Consider the following 21,910-nt stretch of genomic DNA (forward strand, 5'->3'; position numbering starts at 1 on the left):
GGCACCCGGGGAGCAAACGGGGGGGGGTGGGGTGGGGGGGGGGTGTTAAGTGCCTTGCTCAAGGGCACATCAGCCAACAACTCTCTGCAAGTCCAGGGAATCAAACCGACAACCCTTTGGTCACAAGCTGACTCTCCAGCCATCTAGGCCACGGCTGCTTATCTTATCTGATCTTATGAACTAAACCCTAAAGATCACAGTTCAGTTCTGTCATGTCCATTGGTGTTGTCCCCAGTGTATCTGGTGTCCTGTTCTGGATCAGAGCAGGTGCTTCCTACGTGTGTTAAAGGCAGGCTGGGGTTGAATGGAGGATCTCCTGAACCTTCTGACCCCTTCTGTAAACAGCTGTTACCTGGTTTGGCGTCCGTGCAGCAGGCTTGTCCTGATGGTTGGCTAGAATGAGGAAAGGCAGCGTGCAGAGCTGCGGGTGCTGCAGGGCCGAGTGCAGCTCGTTCCGCGCCGCCTCCAGGTCCTCGTCCGATGAGGCACTGTCCAATACGAACACGACGCCCTGGGAGCCCTGGTAGTAACGGCTCCAGTACTTTTTGATGTTATCAGCTCCTGTAAAGACACGTGACCACTGTTAGCATGTTATCCTCTGGAAGACTTCAGGTGCTATCGGGAAAATGAGCCTTTCCGCTTGTGAATTAGAAATTACCAGTGTGGTGTGCTCAAGTGCGTTTTGTTGTCGTAATGAAATGAAAAATGGCTGAAACACTGAAACACAACACTTGGGTAAAACAGATTTGGATGAGTTAATTCATTTGGTGCAGCATTATTTCTTTTTTTTGCAAACTGTGTATGTTATTAATGTGCTAAATCATCAGTTAACAGCAGCAGAACATTAATAAAACCATCGTTTATCATTGGCCATGAATCCCTCGCTGCTCTCCGCCATGCAGAAAAGGTCAAAGGTTAGTTTCAGCTCATGGATCAAAGGCTTTCTCAGTTCTCCAGTGGAAAATACCACATGAGGGGGCGTTCAAGTGCAATTTTTGAGTTCATAACTAGTATTTACTATAATTCCCATCACACTTGAAGGCAGGTGTGTAATATGTTTCAGCAAGTTTCCACGAAAACTGAAATCAGGATTGAGAAGAAGAAGAATATTTTTATATATATTCTGACATGAACGAGACCTGAAATGACTCATCCATTAATTGACTCAAATTGATTACAAAAAATTGATTACTATTTTCCTGAAATGAGGCTTCATTTCATTAATTTTGTTGCTGCTAATAATTGGTTCTGTTGTTGTTTTACACAGATGCTTATTGTGACGCATATGACGCCATGGCAGAAAATGTCTAAAGTGTGGGAACACTTTAAAAAGAAAAATAAATAAATAAATACAAATACAGTCCAATCCATCCACTGTGGTATGGAAGTCATTTATCACAAGAGGACGACATGGATTGGGCAAAAATGGAGGAACAGGGTGTGTAAAAAACACAGGGTGTGTAATATTCCAGTGGGCGTAAAAGCGACGTGGTGGAATATATTGTCAGATCCTGTTCATTACACAAACAACATTTTAACAGCTTATTTATTCAAAGATGTACAAATGTGCAAAAATAGTTTAGAAATAAATAATTAAATAAGGAAAATAATAAAATACGTCACTTTTCAGTGACTAGAATTACAAATTAAGTCAAAATTGATATAAGATCGAGATGACTAGGTCTAAAAGTTACATTAGTTAGATTATGCACGGCGCAATATGGACATCTCTGATTGGACAATGTGATGCACTTTTCCACCAAGAGAAATGTGGTAATATGTTTTCTTTCATTCAAGTACTTCCTGCTTGCAAGAAATTCATTTCGAAGCCCATATTTATCATCTCTGCCTGCACCAAACGCACACCAAACATAATAACACTATCGCTGAAAAATGATGTTTTTGTTGTGTCTCATAACTTTGGTTTTCCGTGTGTTTTCAACACGACTGACTTCACAGTATTAGTTTCACATGTGCACGTTCCACACAAACTGAAACAGAGTCTCAGTGAGGCTCCGTCTTGCTGCCACGTCATCTTAAATCATGCATGTCATCAGGATGCGCTGATGCAACCAGGGACCCTCTAGGGTTAGCTGATGATTCACTTCATTTTTGCAAAAAAATAGATGAATTTAACCAAAATTAGGCCGTGACAAGGTACGAAAACAATATATTGATAATTAGCACAGCTTTGAGCAAGCTGTGCACCATTTTATTGGCTTTTCAAAAATTAACTGAGCAAATCACGGGTGCACATTTCATTGCCTAATACAGTGGAGCATGACTTCAATGATGCAGCATTTACAGAAACACCCTGAGAACAGAGCCAACGCAAAGTAATAATGTTAAAGATAATACTAATATGTTAGCATACCAAACATATTTAACGGTCACTAGTTATGTCATTAACTTTAGCTCAGGAAAAATTAAATGCTGCTGCATTACTTTAGTACATGTTTAGCTGTAACTGTTGGTTCATGAACTGATGGAACATACGCTGCTGCTCCTTCACAAACACTCAAACGATGCGCACACACACACACACATTTCTACCGTATATAGATTTTTTTTTTAATATCCTTTTAGTTTTATACTTTAGATTCTGGAATAAAGGACAAGTTGTTTTTCATACGTGTCTTCTTCCCATTTTTCCTTTTTTTTTGGCTATTCAAATCTTCATTTTATTCGAAGAAAATAACCAATAGCTGCAGCTCTAATGAGAACACAACACTCATGCTGAGGTAAAAGATGAAAAAACCCCCACTGCTGTAGAATTCCTCCAGAAGGTTTCAGCAGACAGTATTCTTGTTGTCAGGGGGACGCCTCCTCTTTGCTCTGTTTTCACACTTTTGGAACCTCCTCTTCTAATGCGTGAGTTAAACTGGGCGACTGACGCCTCTGATGACCCACTGCTCTTCTACTCCGTCATCCATCTTTACATACAGTCTATTCCTACTGGAGGAAGAACAGAGCTGCAGGAGGAGGAGGTGCTGTGCGTTTTCCAGTGTCTTTTTCTTTCGACTGAAGCTTTAATCTGGGGAATAATTACAGAACACAGGAAAACATGTAATAATCACAGTAAAGACTCAAAGTATTTCCCCTGGTTTTGCTTCAAACCAAAACCGCCATATTTGCTTTTTTCATGTGAATTCCTCAGCAGCTCTTACAAGAAATGAAAAAAACTTATGGCTGGAGTGTTTCTTTTCATAAATCCTAAAAAAAGCAATACTGGATTACTCAAATGGAGTGCTTTCAGAACCATCCACACGTGATTCATCATATACTTGTTTGTTAAACATCCACAGACAACAGCTTAGTTAAAAGCAATTTTATCTGTTAGTGCAAGAAACTGGAGGAAGATATCCAGCCACTACTTAAGGTGAATTTGTGCTTTTTTTTTTTTTAAATAACAGATCCTATAAAACATTGTTAAATTGAGGCCTGAATACCTGATGACAGACGCTGCTGTCGACAAACTCACTCAACACCACAAACCGACACGGCCTCGTCACATCCTCCATGTTGTTCCTGCTCTTTTGCCTCCGGTCACCATCTCACTCCTTTTCTTTTCTACTAGAATTTATTGACTGATTAAACAGGAAGTGAGGAACCGACAGATTTCCAAAGCAACAGGAGATGAGCATTAAAACTGCAAAGAGAGATTTTAGATGTGTTTTTACCTAACACACGCAAAAATAGGGAAATATGGATTTTTTTGTATGAGAAAAAACACATCAAAAGTGAAACAGTGGTATTTTTATCCAGTCTAACTAAATAGTTTTCTGTGTGTTGTTGTATAATATGTTAGTAAATCATTTTAAGTCTTTTGTTGGGTTTTGTTGTTAGTTGTGTTTTTTTTTTTTTTTTTTTGATTGATTCCTCTTGTGTATGTTTGGCTTGGATACCAGTTAAATTTAATTAAAATACAAAGTGGATAAATTCTGAATTCAGTAGTGTTTTTCCCTCCTCACTTGCAGCGTGGATGGACTTTCATTCAATATAAGAAACAATTTATGAAAATGTCACTCCTGTCACATTCTTCTGTCTATATTCTATGTGATATACCAAAACTCTAAAGGTACAATGTTCACTACACATCTGATGGAAGAACATGAACATACTTTGAGGATGTACTTTTGTGGTCAACTCCTCTTCCGTTTGGCGAGGCGACTTCCTCTGAAAACTGGTGAACTGTTGTTTTGTTATTGTTGCTCATAGTAAGAGATTTGCCAAGAAGTGACGAACTGTGAGGCTGGCAAATGTTTAAACATCACGACATACACTCTGTGACATTTAGCTCCCTCCCCTCCCCTCCCCCCTCTCCTCCTCTCTCCCCTCCCCTCCCCTCCCCTCCGTCTTCACTCCTCTCCTCCCCTCCGCCCTCCTCTCCCCCCCCCCCTTTGTGCTCACACCTCTGACTGGAGTGGAAACCTATCAGACAAAGTGGTACTTGAGACAATGACGAGGGGAAGTTTCTCTCATCTTTTGCCTGGAAATGGTGGAATGTCCGTCATGTCTTTTTAGTTCTCACTGGTGGCTTGTGCCACCTATTGGAGGACTTCTCAAACTGAGTGTCATCTCTCCATCATTCATCAACTAAGACTCTGATAGGAGACAAACTTCAGTCCTACTGACATTTACCACTCCCCTTCGTTTTCTCTCTATGTAAATGACCATTAAATGACTGAATTTATACCTTTAGATTCCACTCAACGTTAGTTCGTCTAAAACCATCCGGCTGGTAAAAGTCATGTTTTTGGCCTTCATCACTGAGCCTGTTTACATGATCATAAAAGTCTGATAACTGGGAGTAATCGGATACTTGTAATAATCAGATCTTACGCATTTACATGCACTGAAGAAAGATGATAACACTGGGTTACGAAAAAATGTTTTTTGCAAGTTGTCTAGGTTTTTTCAACTGAATTAGGACCATTTTGCACCGCTAAATCCAAAAATGACATCTGTTTTTCTCAATCAGGTCAGGTTTTTTTGCTAATTTGATTTTGAAAAATTTGATCTCACAAAATTGATTACATTTTTGTGACTTTATCAGTTGATTTTTTTTATATAGTTCTCACCCAAAATAGGTTTTAAGAGAAAAAAAATCATTTTCTAACAGGATGTATTTATTAAACTTCACAGAACTCTTCTTGCCTTTGGTCCACTGACGCAGATACTCGGTGCATGACTTGCATACCATGTGTGGCGCCCAAACTTTATCTTGGTCACCAAGTTTAATACCAAAATAAGATTGGTAAGCACACTTTATGAAACTTGTGACTTGATTCCTGTTAGGTACAATGGTGTATTCACCGCAGATGTAGCAGAATACGTCAGGCTTATTTTTGCAAGATCTTCTAGTCGAAGCCATTTCATTCACCTGTAATATTAAAAAAAACATTAATCATAAAAAGTAAAATCTTCAGAACTCGTTTATTGCAAGAAATATTAAAGAATTTTGTATCATATGATGTGAAAATGCCCATAAATGTAAGCAAAAATTTTAAAAAGCCAATATGTAGCATAGTTCAGAAAGTTGACCTGATTGAGCAAAATTAATGTGATTTTTGGATTCAGCACACCAAAATTATCCTAAATCAACTCAAAAAACTTCAATAAATTTGTTGTTGACCAGTGTAATCACTAAAGCCTGATTTGGACGCTCCAGTCCATTATTGGATTTCTTTGGGAGTACGTACGTACATAGTTAAACTTCCTGTTATTGTCTTCCACTTACGTTTGACTGTCACTTCCATTCTGTACGATTTTTTACAATTTTGTTTTTACACATGTGAAGACGTAAAAACTAAATACATCAGATGAACCTGTATACATGCGGGAAGACACAGACGTACTGGGGAGAAATCCAGGTGAAATCCAGACGGCCTGAGCCCTTTCACATGCACACAAATACTCTGATCATTATCTGATTTCTGGAGTTGTCAGACAACAGCAGTAATCTGATTATAATAAATCAGATTGACACACCTGGATTTGCCCCCAATACTCCCATGTCTTCCTGCAAGTATACAGGTTGATCTGATTTATTTAGTACTTGTATGTCTGAACATGTGCAAACACAATTAAAATCATACAAAATGGAAGTGACGCAGTCAAACGTAAGTGGAAGACAACAACAGGAAGTTTGATTCTACCATCACAACACATGTACAAACCCCGAAATAAATCCAATAATGGACTGAAATGTCTAAACCAGGGTTTATTGATTATTGTATTTCTTTAAGTGCATGTAAACACATCAGATCTGATTATTACAATAATCTGATTACTCCCAGTTATTGGATTTTTAGGGACATGTAAACAGACTTGTTGATAATGCATTTTTCTTTTGGGTTTATTCTGGTTGTGTTTCATAGTCTTGCCATCAGGACGCTGATGTATTCTACCATGTTGCAGAAGGAACAGGTTCACAAAGTACTTTAGTCCTTCTGCTGCCAGCCTTGCAAACGACACATTGTCATTTGGAATTGTGTGGGTATTTGTTGTTGTTGGACAGCTGACGTTTGTTTGTTTATGTATTTACTGCTGGCTGTAGATCAGAAATGGCCCTTGGGAATAATAACAACACCCTGAACCTTGAACTTGGTAAATGTTTCTCATGTTCTCACCATAATGAATCATTTACAATCAAAACAAACCATCTGGTTCTTCAACTTTCACTTAGGGCATAAAATCAGCCTCATGATCATTTTGCACATCATTACCCTCATATCATAAGTGTGTAATTCATACACAAATGGACAAAAGTATGTGGACATGTTGAATTCAGGTGTTTCTTTTCTAACAGGGGTCTGGGATACAAAACAATAATGACAAATATCAGAATATAGTTTTATATTTGGACAAATATCATACTGATTATTAATATTGATGTTTTTATCTCAAATCTTCATGAACAGGACATCTTACAGCTGTAGACATGATGTGTCCCAATATGTATGACCATATAGTTTATAAACATCAATATTTCCTTAAAGTTTAATGGTAGATTTTTCTTCCCCAGTGAGATGTGGAGAAAGTAGATGGTTAGTTGTGGTAGAAAATTATTATTTACAGTCAGAGCATGAAAAATATTTTAGAAATTTAGAGGCAGAACATTTTAAAAACATAGTCATGGATAAAAAAAAAATCATTGTTGAGAGAAATGAAGTCATTAATTGTACATTAAAAACAAGCATCTCCATCCACTGTCATTGATCCAACTCTATTGGTTTTACTGGTGAATCAATGTTGTAGAAGATGACAGTGTTTCCATTTTCACTACAGACTTTATGGATGCATCCAAAAAACACATTTGATGCCCCAGAAATTACTAAAAGTATTGCTATATAAGCCCATTTTTTACTTCTTCCAGATGATATTTATGTTGTGAGGTCCTGTGAGAGTTTGTTGCCCTAAACAAATGGACTTTTCTCTTGATTTGTGTGATTGAGACATGCCATTTTAATGTCAGAATATTCAGGAGATATGTAGCATATGTCAGAAAACGGGTCAGTGTTAACTTTGGATCAAAAGGAAGGATGAAAACCTGGAAAGCATGGCTCAGCATCTGTGGACTGTGGAGAAAACCCATGTGACACTGAAACAGGAAGTCACATGGTTTGATTTGGTTCCATAACTAATAATAATAATAATAATAACAATAATAATGATAATAATAATAATAATAATAATAATGATAACTTAATTCATATCAACTTTCAAAGCAATATTACAAAGTGCAAAGGAAAAGAACAAAAAGAAAAGTGTACAACATCTGTTTTATCTGCTTGAACCTGATAAAGTTAGCTACTGGTGTACAAACTGAAAACAGTGTAAGTTAACGTGAGACAGAGCTCAACAGAGGACAACAGCCCCTTTAACATCAACTATCACATGTGTGTCTTATTGGTGCACAGTCATGTTTTCTACAACAGCTTTACTTTTGCAACAAGGCCCTTAGACTGTTAAACTAAAGGATAATAATAATAATAATAATAATAATAATAATAATAATAATAATAATAATAATAATAATAATAATAATAATGGATTAGATTTATATAGCGTTTTTCTATGAACGCATACTCAAAGCGCGTACGGTGGATCCATTATCCATTCATTCTCACTCTGGTGGTGTTAAACTACATATATACACAGCTGCCATGGATGTCCCAGTTCTAGGGGACATCTCCCTCAGTCTAACCCAGTCTTTCTCACATAGGGGTACACGTACCTGGGAGAAGCCCAGGGGGTACTTTAATTTTTGGGGGAAAAATAGGACCATCGGTCCTGTAGTCCAACGACATATTTAAAGATATTAATTGGCATTTATTTGACCTTTCAAGGTCACTCAAGGTCAAGGGTCATGGGACCAAATGAAAGTCCATATGTGACTTCCTATCTATTGCCAACAGTAATTATATCAATATCTTCAGCTGTTCTCAAGTTATAGTACTTTGAAATGTGTCCCATTATCAACCAATGGGGAGCAAAAAAATTTCAAAAATTCATAAAAAAAATTCAAAAATCAATATTTCCCAATTCTTTGAACAAACTTGATAAACCTTAATGCTTAAATATAAAACACAATAAATACATTCATGTAATAAAATTGACAGTCATGACCTTATTTCATTTCGATATTTTTACAAACTTGGAGCCCCCCCTAAGCTTTGGTAACATGTTAAGAACATTTCTATTTTATATTACTCAAGATTAGTTTCAGTAATTAAGTAATTATTTTTTGTTGATGTGAGAGTTGGAAGTACTCCACTGTAAAAAGTTTGAGAATCACTGGTCTAAGCCCATACTGGGTCCTCTTATTAACATCCTTGGCAGCTGTTTACGGCCCAGGACAAAGGCATGTGCAAGTCAATAATAACAGAATGTGCAAAACAACACATCCATGATGTCAGTTTGTGATGTAAGTAGCTCTGTGGAATCAAACGGATGGAAGAAAAACCTTGTCCAGCCCACCCACCCACTCACCCGCCCGGCCCAGCAGGATTTCACAGACGATGACATGCAAAAGCCGAACATAAACGAGGAGAGTAATTACTTATTTAATGAACTGCATCCTATATATTTATGGACAACATTTATGCATGGCTTGAAGTCACATGAATAATAGTGAAGGGATTGGATGTGTGTGTGGTGTGTGTTGGAGACATGTGATAGTTCACACATTACTTCCGTGTGTGTGTGTGTGTGTGTGTATGTGTGTTCATGCTCAACAGTATGGCATGAACATGACTTAATTTACCCTTACCCTTACAATCCCCAATCCTAAACATTACATCTCCTCAAAAACACTACAGAAACAACACATCTGGTGTCAAAACTTCCATGTGAGACGGGATGGAGACACAAATCCGCGTCTGTTTTCCAATGGAGGAAGAAATGATGCTTTGGCGATCAGGTTTCATCTGATTTCTTCACAAACGTGTGACCATGAGTTAATAAACCAAACTCAAAGGCAAATGCCAGTAAAACATCCGCAAGCAATTAAACAGTATAAATTAAAAGCAGATAAGTCTTCTCCCTCAATTCAGACTTGCTTTCACTTGTGTTCCTGAAATTGATCTTTATCTTCCAACACTCTGTGATGGTCAGCATTTCAGACTTCGAACCTACAGCCCTGGGTTTGTACATGCACGAAATGACGCTACTGTTGAGGTTTGATGTCTGAGGTTACTGCTTAAAACACACACACACGCACACACATACACACACACATGCACACACACAGACTTTTCCCCTTCTGTCTTTTCTATTCTTTGCCAGTTTTTACCTTGAACAAAACACATACATGTTGCCTATCATCTCTTTTTTCACTCTTGAAAGCTGAAGCACTGAAGGCAGCCCTCTTTGAAGTCTCCATAACGAAAAACAGACAGTGTTTTCTCCCTGAACAAAACAGTTACAATACATGGGATGGGAGGGAGCAGTGGGACCAGTAAGGGAGGCCTCTGGTAATAAACTCTGCTTAGTTCATTGCGGAATGAGGTGGAAAACACTTGAGCCGTTCATACACTTATCAACCAGCACATGCACCAGCGTTCAGCCCCAAATACGGATTCTTAAAGCCCTTCAAGATCTGGACGATAAAACGACTGCATCTGTTCAAATGAGCACAGACCTGTTCACTCAGAGGTGGAACCCTGTAGAACTGGACTTGGATTTAGAACTCTTGGGTTGTTGAACTAGCTCTGAAATTAAAGGACACTGACACTGTCCTACATTCATTTACAGTGTTGTGTAACAATTTCTTTGTGTATTTCTTGTTTTTTTTTCCCCCTTTTCTCTTTTGTTTTTAGTTTTGTCTAGGGGAATGTTCGATTGTACCTTGTAAAAATGTAAGAAAATACAAATAAAAAGTTCCAAAAAAACCCCGAAAAAACCCCTAAAAGACCTGGGTGACAAATGGAGTTGGCGTTTTGAAAGTTGCTGCCTGTTTAGGACAAATTTCCTCCTAACTTCCGTATCCGTTCATTCTCCCTCTTCTTAACCATCCTGCTTTGACATTGTCTCTATTATCACAATGTCAACAATTTCTTAGACTTTTAACATCAAGGAATTGGTTTTGCTGGAGCACTTTGAAGATAAGGTTTGAGATTATGGGATGCAAAATATGGGATTAACCATGTCCAAAAACAAAAAGACATCAATGGAGTACATATCCTTGAATGAGGCCTCAAATAGAGATCAGTTACAGCGCTCTGCTCTGAAATGAAAGCGGCCTGTGACTGCTGGCGTCGGCTTTAAACTCCGATGACAATTTACAAATTATTTCACGTGGGTTGGGTCTTTTCCTATCTGAAGAGAATCTTCCCTGCTAGGCACACTGTGGTCCCATTTGATAGTAATAGTAACCACATTGGGTCTGCCATGGGACCACTGATGTAGTGGTTTTGTTTAGAGATGTGCGTACATATTTCCTTTGCCTGTTGGTGGTCACTGAAAACTGCTGAATGCTTTTCAGAAACCCTCTAATGGGACGCTCCGGCCTTTTGTCTTGTCGTGTGTTCTCTGGATTTGTCGAAGATGGAGGAGAAGTTCAGCTTCACACACCATTCAAACCCAAGTATCTCTGGTTCTGTTTAGAACATTTAACTACAGTCTAGAGCTGCAGCTATCTCTGATTTTTCTAATCAATAAATCAATCAATTATTTTCTTCAATTTGATTTGATTAAATGATTATTTGAATGGGTGAGAAAAAAAGTGTAAAAATGTGAAACAGACGTGTGAAAATGACAAACAACTTGTTCTTTATTCCAGAACCAGAAACAACAACCACAAAAGATGGACGGACAGACGGACAGACAGACAGACTTCTTTAATAACTTCGATCGATAGACAGACAGATAGATAGACAGATAGACAGCTAGACAGATAGATAGATAGATAGATAGATAGATAGATAGATAGATAGATAGACAGACAGACAGACAGACAGACAGACAGACAGATAGATAGAGTATAAAAGATCCAACTTACAAACTTATACCAACTGAACATGGAACTAACATATAACTGTGTTGATCCTGGTGTCATGTGCATCACAATAAGCGTCCGTGTGAAACACAACAGTGGAACCAAATGTTTAGAGGTATAAAAAAATCAAGGAAATGAAGCTTCGATTCAGGAAAATTGTAAAGGATTACTTTAATGGATTCCAGTCAAAGCATGGTTTCAGCTCTACTGCAGGGCATGTGTTACACATGTGCCTATATCCCACATTCCAACCTAAAGGTTCAGTGATATTTAGGGATATCTAACAGTAAAAGGTGCAGTTTTAAACCAATGAAAAGCTCATACCCTCCCTATGACAGCCATAACAAATAAATCTAATCCAGTCATCATTTTGTACGTTCTGAACTTTTAGGGGTAATGATTCTGATCCATGTTTATATGTTAGAGGTGATAATAATATAAATTAATGCTGGATGTCACCTGCAAATTCTAATAAAAAAGAAAGAACAAACAAAGAGCAGGCTGGTTCTGAGCTGCTGTAGAATCCTAACACAGTGGACACAATGAAAAGTGACCCCACTACCCCATAATTCTGAAACTTCAGTTCCATTTTTACAGTTAGATCCTCCTGAATCTCAATATTGAATGTGTGTGAAGATGAACAACACATGCCTGTGAGTAAAGCCAAAATATTCCAACCCCTGGAGGCTGTTGTAATATAAGTAAACGCCACCCCCTCTATGATATTTAATAAGACCAATTAAAAGATTTTGACATCAGTTCATAAAAATGTCTGACTGAATTATAAATGTCAAACAGTCATTTTTTTGAAGTTGGATTTTAAGTTGAAGTTAAGGAAACCAGACAGTAACACTTATTTGTTCGTCTTCTTCATGGATTGAGCAGATCAGACACTTCACTGGTGTATCACACTTATCATCACTTGTCAACTACAGTTGCTCTCACTTTGGGAATAGAATTTTGCACATGCACAGTAAAACTGATCAAAATGCAGCTACAAACAAAAACTAATCAAACGTATAATAAATATTAGTTTATAAAGCATAGAAACATGTCATACTTTCGCATTTATAAATAAGACTCAAGATATGATCAATAAAATGTAACAAGTAAACATACATACACTGCCTGCATCCATAACATATGGAAAAGTGCAAATGATAAAAATATTGCTGCAAAAGATTAGCCTATACTTTGCAACCCACTAACAAACCACAAAGTTTAACCCATAAAGACCCAAACATCCACCTTTAACCTAAACCATTTATTGATCTAAACCATTTAATACCTATTGAGCCACTAATCCCATCAATACATGTCAATAATTGGTGTAAAATACAGTTTGTCATCTTTTCATGGTCATCAGATATGACCCCTTTGGACGTTCAGAGGCTCCATATTGAACGTAAAAACACCGTCATCTTCTACAACATTGATTCACCAGTAAAACCCATGGAGCTGGATCAATGGCAGTGGATGAACACACTGGGTTTATGATCAGTTAATGCAGTGTTTCTCAAACTGTGAGTCTGGCCCCCTAGGGGTGGCGTGAAGGCTTGCCAGGGGGGGCATGGGATCACTCCTGGGTGTTTTTTTCTTTTCTTCAGGTTAGAACATGCAGCAGGTGGAACTAATGCTTTAGTGTTGGAGCACCCTGGACTCATTTTATGGACGTACACCAAAGCAATCTACTGCCATGGTGATCTGTCACTAGACTAGACAAAGAGTTTAGGTTTGGAGAACGGACAAGGATTGGACTGGAAAAGAAACATGAGACATGTTTCTGTTTTTGCACAGTTTGTACTTTAATGTTCTGAGATGTGCAATGGAAACAGGCTCATTGACCCACTGATATTGTTAAAATGTTCATCTTTGTTACCAAAATTTGTTTGTTGTTCTAAAAACAAAGTAATTTATTGTCGTAGTTATAAGACAATTGTGCATTTCCTATTTTTACTTGGAAAAATATGGTCTCAGGGAGCAGTCTGGTTGAGTTTATTTGTATTGTTCAAGCAAAAATCTAAGTTACTTTTAATTTGCACATTTGGAAGTTGTGAAAAAAATGGCTGTGGATGTTTAAGGGTTAATGTGAGCCCATTTATATGTGGTGTATACTGTCATATTACTCAGGCCTATTATAGAATGGTTTCTCAAAATCTCAAAGATGGCAGCTCTTGTAACTGAAATAATGATGATTTGTGAAGTTGAAGTGGGAAGACGAAGTGGATCATCCCTTTATATCACATCCATGACTGATGTTTATTCTCATATTACACCACCACATTCCTCTGTATACATGTGCACATAAACCAGTATATGAGCCAACACCTTCATCACAAACCCTGGGACTCCCACACAGACCCAATACGACTGCAAAGCTTTGTCAGCAAAACGTTAAAATATTCAGATTCAAATATCCGTCAGTCTGCTTTGATTCTAAATCCTCGACTCTTTACAACAGTAACAACACCACTGAGCGGTGCTTATTAGGACCACTTCATCAGCTGTCATCGAGTGGCATGAAGGCGCACTGTGAAATGGCCCGTCTAGACTTGACGTCATGTCACTGTCCAGACACACACACACACACACACACACACACACACACACACACACACACACACACACACACTCTTAATAGATTCCTCCCTGTGTCCCCGGAGGTGCCCTTCCCACCTAATCCCCATACCTGGCACTAGCTGGGCAGCAAATACAGGCCAGACTAAAGACTCAAAACTCTCAATGTCAAGCGCCTCAAAAGACTTGATTACACTTCATTCAGACGAGTACAATAGAGGTTTCTTTTACAATGTCGCAGCCCAGTTTTGCTGCTTAGTTGCTCAATCCTTTTCTCCATGCTGTTTCTTTTCTAGGTGCTATAATTAATGCCATTTGTTGTACAGGTGACACCGGTGTTTCCTGTGGAATTGATCTCTTGGTTTTGGGGGGGGGGGGTCAGTTTCTGTTCTGCATTTTTAAGGAAAGAAAATAACTACATTGCAAAAGCATTTAATAATTTAATAATATTTAATAACGAAAATAGGGTTAATCATTGAGTCATTATACACTCAATGACATGGTGTATTCAAACGTACTTCATTTGGTCCATTTAAAATAAACCAGAGCTCGTTTCCCTGGAAACTCCGGACTTTTTTTTTTAGGTGTGAATATAAACATGCAAACTCTGATTTGAACCAAACAAGCAAACTGTTTCCAAATGGACTCTGGGCTGGTTCACTTCTGGTAGGAATATAACTGGCCTCGAGCCGAAACAAACCAAGGAACCGTGTGCCTTTTTGTGCTTGACGAGCCGCTGTAGCTGCGTGGCATTGTGGGTAATCAACGAAACTGGAAGAAGCCAAGGCGCATGGGTAGACAGAGCTAGTAGCAGCAGCCATGAGCTGTGGACAGATGTGGACAATGAGGAGCTTGAATGTCTCATTGACATTTGGTCAGTGGTCACATGAGGCCTCCATGTTTGTTTTCATCAACACTCGCCCTCTCTGATTCACCCCACCCCCGACTTTTCTGCCCAATGCCAGCGCAGTTCGTGACATGCATGCTTCTGTTTACAAATTTTGGTCCACCAGCAAAAAGTGCAATGAGAATGCGATCTGACCCAACGAAAAAATAAAGTCTGCATTTGATCTGAACCAAACAAGCAGACCAAAGGACTTTCCAGGTGTGGATAAACCCATAGTCATCTGCAGTGCAGAATGACTCTGAACGCCTCTGGCAACACATTTTGGGCAGTTTGTCCAAGTAGAGTTAGCGTTGTGCATGCGCAAATTGGCAGTTGATCCGGTAGTGACAGGCAGCAGAACCAACCCATAAAGATGGAGGACAGTACCACTGCAACCACTGTTCCGTGTTGTAAAACGTGAAAATTTTAAATTCAAGACTTTAACATGAATAGGCCTATTATTGATTTTTTTGTATCAAATGTATGGTGTGGCGGTGCACCACAGCAAAACCTTACCAGTGGAAACACTGGGTGACACTGTCACAACCAGTCCTGCACTGTGGTGACTGGTCCCACTGTGTTTAGATGAGCAGAAGACCACTGAATACCACCACCGCACACACACACACACACACACACACTTACATGCACCTTAAAAAAAACTGTTGGAGGAAGGTGGTGTGTTCAGAATTCACTGCAGCACAATGTGTAATGAAAAAAGTTGAATTTACTGTCAGATTTTTCTCCTCCCCCCGCAGTGTTTTTCAGACAAGTATATTAGTGATATACGATCCCTGTTTGACGCTGCATTTTAAGAGAATACGTATTCTAGAGTGCACATATGCCTGAATTTGACAAAAGTCTGCAGTTCAGCTGTGGAAAACGGACTTCTTCGTTTAAATTTCAGCTTTAGTCTTTCTTTGGATTTCATTATTTTGTCCTTTCATCATACCATGCTGCTGTCACCGCACTTCGTTCACTGTTTGAAATCTCTGCCATGCCTGGCGGGTGTAAGCCTTGGCCAACCAGCAAAGTTTACTTGTTTCAAAGAAATTACAAATTCTACAATGTACACGCTTCAGATGCATCTTCAACTCCACCAAACTGTAAATCGACAGAAGGTCATCACTGATGTCCGTTTCCCTCCAGAACAGGCCCTCCTCAGACAGGACCAAGTGGCAAAACATCCAGCAAACAACCAATTATCTGCTGAAATTAAACTGGACAGTCATCTTTACAACTTATGAATGAAACTGTCAACACTTACAATTCAGTCTATAAAACTTTATATGTATCTGATTTCAGTGGAGAGGAAAAACACAAAGTAAAGCCTGAAGGCATAGAAAAACCATGGTGCTCTGTGGTACTTTTCCACATTAAACAAAATGTATGAATAATATGCTGTTTAAAGCGTAATCTACAAAAGGATCAACAGTCCGCTTCTTACAGCATCTCATTCCAAAGCCTTGAGGCCAGATTGTTTCACGGAGTTAATTTTCTAGAGCATTCAATATGACTGTATAGAATCCACGATTGCTTAAATCCAGCACCTAGTGGCTGTTAGAGATATTAACTTTATCATACTGCTGCAACACTTTACTTCTGCTCCTTGGCATTGTCGCATCCTAAATACAACAGTTGTGTGGTATTTTTTAAGCATATCAACAACATTCTGCATCTTTGATTTCGAACATTAAAAGGTGCATCTCAAAACATCTCAGTATGGACCTGAGGGCGATTTAGATTAGACCAGTTACCCTGTTAAGATGCATGTGTTTGGACAGTGGGAGGAAGCCAGAGCACCCAGACAGAACCCACCCAGACAGAACTCATCCAGACAGAACCCATCCGAAAAGAACCCACTAAGAGCATGCAAAGTCCACACAGATCGTGCATTCATTTATGTCCTCAGTACTTGGTTGGGTACTTGTGGTATGGTGAGGTGGTGCTGAGGTGATATGGAAGCTTTGACAGCAGCCTTCCACTCATCTGTTTGGTTGGGGTCTCTTCTTCCTCATAGATTGTCTATGGGGTTGGGTCAGGTGAGGGGGTTGGCCTGGCAACTCCAAAACCATGGGCACATAAACAGGTCTGAGTAGTTTTGGTGGTGTTGGCAGGTGTTCAGAAAAGTTCAGAAATCCAGTCATCAGAAAACAGCAGATGTGTCGACCTCAGACTTGATGAAACCCAGTGGACCAACACCAGTAGATGACACAGCACCAAACAACCACCGACTGGAAAACTCCCACTAGACTGTAATCAACGTGGATCATGTTCATCTCCTCTCTCTCTCTCTTTCCCTCTCTCTCTCTCTCTCTCTCTCTCCATACACTTTTTGTGGTTGTTCTTTCAGCTGGTTCACTTGAATTGAATAAAATAAATGGATAGATTACTTGATTACCAAATAACAGATAATTGCAGCTCTAACTCTAACCGTTTGAGATGCAGCTGTATGTGTGGTTTAGTTCCGTACAGCTGCTATAACTGTAGAGGTGCTGTTATCCGTGAAGCATAAAAGTGAATGAAAAACCAAGCATGAGCCCATGCATTCACACAACAGCTTGTTTTCATTGCAGATGTGTATTTTGGTGTAACCCCAGTGATTCCATGATTTAGACCATCATCTTCTCATGGTCATGAAGTTATAAATCATTTTAAAGACTTCAAACCCAACCATTTAATTTTTCAGGAAAACAGGCCAGTACACACATATGTAATGTCATCATGTCTTTTCCCTTTAAAAATGCACAGATTCACAGGACATTAATTATACACCAAGTGAACATAACAAATGGCTCTCGGTGATTCTTATGACGATGAATAAAACAGTAACTGTGTTACTGCATTCACACACAACATAAACCCTACAACGTACTGTTTTCACTTGTGGAAGTTGTTTTGATCCTACATGACGTCAGTCTGGATAATTCTGGATTCTCTTGTGTGAGCTTCAGCTTTGTTATAGTCATTATGAATCCACATTTGCCACAGTCAGGCTTATATTTGCATACATTTACACTGTTTTGTGAGGTTGCAGTGGCCCTTCAGCTCTGATCAATCACCAAATTCTGACCAGTTCATCTTTGAGTCTAAGGCTACGTTCACACAACAGGTCTTAATTTGAATTTTTTGGTGAAATCTGATTTTTTTGTGTGCTCGTTCATATTACACATTAAATGCAACTTCTATGTTTTGAGTATGAATAGAATGCGACCCTGAAGTGATCCGCATGCACAAAACAGGTCCTGATGTATGTTTATGTTTATGCATTTGGCAGACGCTTTTTTCCAAAGCGACTTACAGGGGAAAACCAATTAAATCACTCAATCAATCAAATTTTATTTATATAGCGCCAGATCACAAAAAAAGTTATCTCTTGACACTTTATATATAGAGTTGGTCCAAACCAGACTCTAAGCCAATTTACAGAAACCCAACAGAATGTAACAAGTGACCACGCAGTCACACACTGTGCTTATGGAAGGAAGTATGTTTTTCCTGCCACTCCTCATCCTGGGACGCAGAATTCCAACATTTGTCGCATTTCAATGACATAAAGTTGGAATAAATGCGACCTGGCCATTCAGACTGAAGTCGCATTGTAAAATATCAGATAAAAATATCAGATACGTATCGGATTCAGGCCCACATATGAAAGGGGCTTGGGTTGGTTTGGAAAAAATCAGATTTGTGCTGTTCAAACTGTCTTTAACAGATCAGATACAGGTCACATATGGGCAAAAAAAAGGATTTGGGCCAAATTTGCCTGCAGTCTTACAGCCTAACCTAAATAAACATTTGTGCTGAATTTGAAGAAACTCACTCAAGGTGTTCTTGAGAAACTGGACTCAAAAGAATGGGATGTGGCACTGCAGAGAACTGACTGTAGGTTTCAGACACATGAGCATAAAATGTATAAATCAAAACCGATGGAATAATGGCACAGGTGGGTTTTGTCTGATGCAGAGGGTGAGGTTGTATTTCATTAGCCTAGACAACAGAATCCAATCAATACACAGCCAGAGCTTATAGCAGAAGGAAGTGAAGGTTGAAAGACAGGCTCAAAGAGGGACGGTGATAATACGCACAGTAACACGATCCGGTACCGACAGTGGAGGGAAGTAATGCACAACAGGAAGGAAAGGATGAAAAAGGCACAAGAGAGCAGAGAACAAATGAAAACAAGACAGCAGGGACTTAGAGGACAAATGCATGAGTGAGACAAACATATAGGCTGATGAATAGAATTTATCACTCTGTGCGTCATGCGTCAGGATTTCCTGCACACAAGCTGCTTTGTGCTGGTTTCTGTTTGAGGGTCAGCTTGTTCTTGTGATCTGGCTCTGGTTAAAAGCGCATACCCAGGCTTAGCAGTTACAGTTGTGAGTAATCGACAGTAAACTCATAGAGGTCCATGACTCGTTTAATGACAAGCAGGAGAAGGGACTCCTGAGGTGTATGAACTTCATAAATGAAGGTTTGGAAATTCAACATTTGATTCAGTGTCAGCTTCAACACTTGCTGGTTTTCCTGTGTTCCCTCTTTTCTCTGTTTCAGTCAAACTACTGTTGTTTCCCAGATGAAATGAGTTGTGCAATAATCAAACTCCTGCCATGAAAATCAAGGATAAAATAAGAAATGGACAAATCTTTGAGCGCTTGGGGGAAGGTTTTAATTTGGTTCTAACTATTGTATGGGTGATTCTCACGAACTTGACGGGAATTGTTTACAGGTGAGTTTCATTCACAGAATGATTAGTGACATACTCACATTATGTCATTTCATCCTCATTGCATAGTCACATGTTTTATTAGATGTTAAAGAGGACATGTTTTTGATGGGTAACTGATGACAAACCACTGATACTGACATCGACTAAAATGATGGATGTCTCATGAAGTCCAAATTAGGGATGCAAATTATCGATTAATCCATCATTAGTTGGTTGACCTTATCGATCAATTAACGATTAACTGATAAGTGGCGATTTTCCTGAGAATCTGAATTTCTCTTACAATAGGGTCTATAAGAATAAAAGCTAAACATTGTTTATATACTTCATGAAAAAAGCTTGTCATATTCCTTAATGATTGGTTTCTTGTACCATTGGATACACTACAGGCAATGACATTTATGGAGTAGAATTAAATCAATTCTGCAGAGAAATTTAATAAAAGAAATGGATCAGAAGAGGGGCAGTTTAGAAGAAATGGGCATTTCTGACTTTGCATCACTGACATGAGTGAGCGAGATTTCAGCAGAGACCCCCCCCCCCAAAAATAAATTTTCTGCGATAGAAATATGAGACATGCTTGATAGAATTCATTTGTCCATGTTTTGACAGACATAAGAACGGCCAATCATAATTAAGTAGCACCGCACTGAACCAATCACGCTAGAGCCACGTCAAGTTAGGTTGACGCACACAGCACAGGCAGGAAGAGCAGCTGCAGCATACACACGGATGTTTGGGCTGCAGACGGAGGTAATGAGTTTTCTCTCGGGAGAAAATGTGACTGTGAACTTGGGCAACTGGGTTACTGAAAAGTAGGGTGAGAACTGTTTCAGTTCCAGCATACAACAGAGGCACAGAAGCTGGGAGTTCGGACGTTCAAAGAATGTTAAGTTTCACTTTCGGTTTACGGCAGTTATGGCAGTTGAGGAATGCACCCCCACGTACATACCCCCGGTATTGTTCGGTGAAGATGGTCTGTTTTGTTTGTGTTCTCTTTTAAAACTTGAAAGCTTTTTCCTGCTGGTCAGACTTTTAGTTTAGTTTTAAATATATGTACCTAGGGCTGCTCGATTATAGAAAAAAAAATAATCACGATTATTTTAGCAATAATTGAAATCACGATTATTAAAAATGATTATTTGTTAACCTTAAAGTTGTTTATTTTTTTCTTGCAAAAGAATGTAAAATATACTCCTTAAACATAAATAAAGCTTTTAACCACTAAAACAAAGTATGTTCACTTTTGTACGAAACAAAAAAATCTTTGAATGCAAATAAGTGTACTGTAAATTCAAGTATGTTCCCTTTTGTAAACAAATAGTGCACTGTAATTAAACTGCTACAGACTTGCCATAGAACTGTAGCAATTAAAAAAAAAAAAAAAAAACTCACGTAAAGTGCAAATTATAAATTTAAGTATGTTCAATGTAGTATGAAACATAGTAAACTCCGTGACGTGCTGTAAGGTTTCAGTTAAGGCCTTCTGTATACATCAGCCATCTAGAATACGCACGTTAGGGTTATACGGGTTAGGTTAGGTTAATACGGGAGTTGCAGCATAAAGACATTCGGAGACTGAAGATTGCATTGTGGACGAAGTTGTAGACGGAGTTGTTTTTATGTGCTTTAGTTTTTCATAAGATTATGATAACGGTGGCGGTGGTTAAACTTTAGATGGTTAAAAAGGTTTGTTGTGTTACCAGTCGGTGCGGACACAACTACGAAACACTTTTTGCACGTGATGTGTTTTTGCTCTTCGTCTTCTTCATCAAACCCAAAGTGATTCCATACAATTGAATTGGACTTGCCTTTTTTGTTTACCAAGCACTTCTGCTGGGATTCTCCTGCTATTTTTCCAGACCGCTAGGTCCAACTTTCCTCTTGGGGTGGACCTGCTGACTAGCTGGCAGCAGTAGCTTAGAGGGGGGCGGGGCAGAGCAGCTCATGGTAGCTTGCGTGCGCGTGAATTAAAACGACTCAAAATTAATAATCGTTTTTTCTCGATTACATAATTTTTGTAATCGTTGCGTGTAATAATCGAAATCGTAATTGAATTTCGATTAATTGCACAGCCCTATATGTACCTGTTTTATTTATGTGAAACAGTTGTACAATGTTCTTCAGCACATCTGTCATGTTCAACCTCGAATAGAAAATAAATCAGGTTTAAATCAAAAAATAACCTTCTGATGTCTTCACAACTAACTTATGA

At 38.8% G+C, this 21,910-nt stretch overlaps 1 protein-coding gene across 2 annotated transcripts in view; it reads right to left on the reverse strand.

Moving 5' to 3' along the window:
- Positions 1-21,910, reverse strand: part of arl15a (ADP-ribosylation factor-like 15a) — a 200,891-nt gene that overhangs the window by 86,033 nt on the left and 92,948 nt on the right. For both annotated transcript variants that reach the window (XM_030143030.1, XM_030143029.1), the window contains exon 4: positions 353-561. In XM_030143030.1, coding sequence (XP_029998890.1) covers positions 353-561 — 209 coding nt within the window. The remainder of the gene's footprint in view (positions 1-352; positions 562-21,910) is intronic.

Source organism: Sphaeramia orbicularis, chromosome 9 (genome assembly GCF_902148855.1).
Source record: "Sphaeramia orbicularis chromosome 9, fSphaOr1.1, whole genome shotgun sequence".
Classification (NCBI taxonomy): Eukaryota; Metazoa; Chordata; class Actinopteri; order Kurtiformes; family Apogonidae; genus Sphaeramia; species Sphaeramia orbicularis.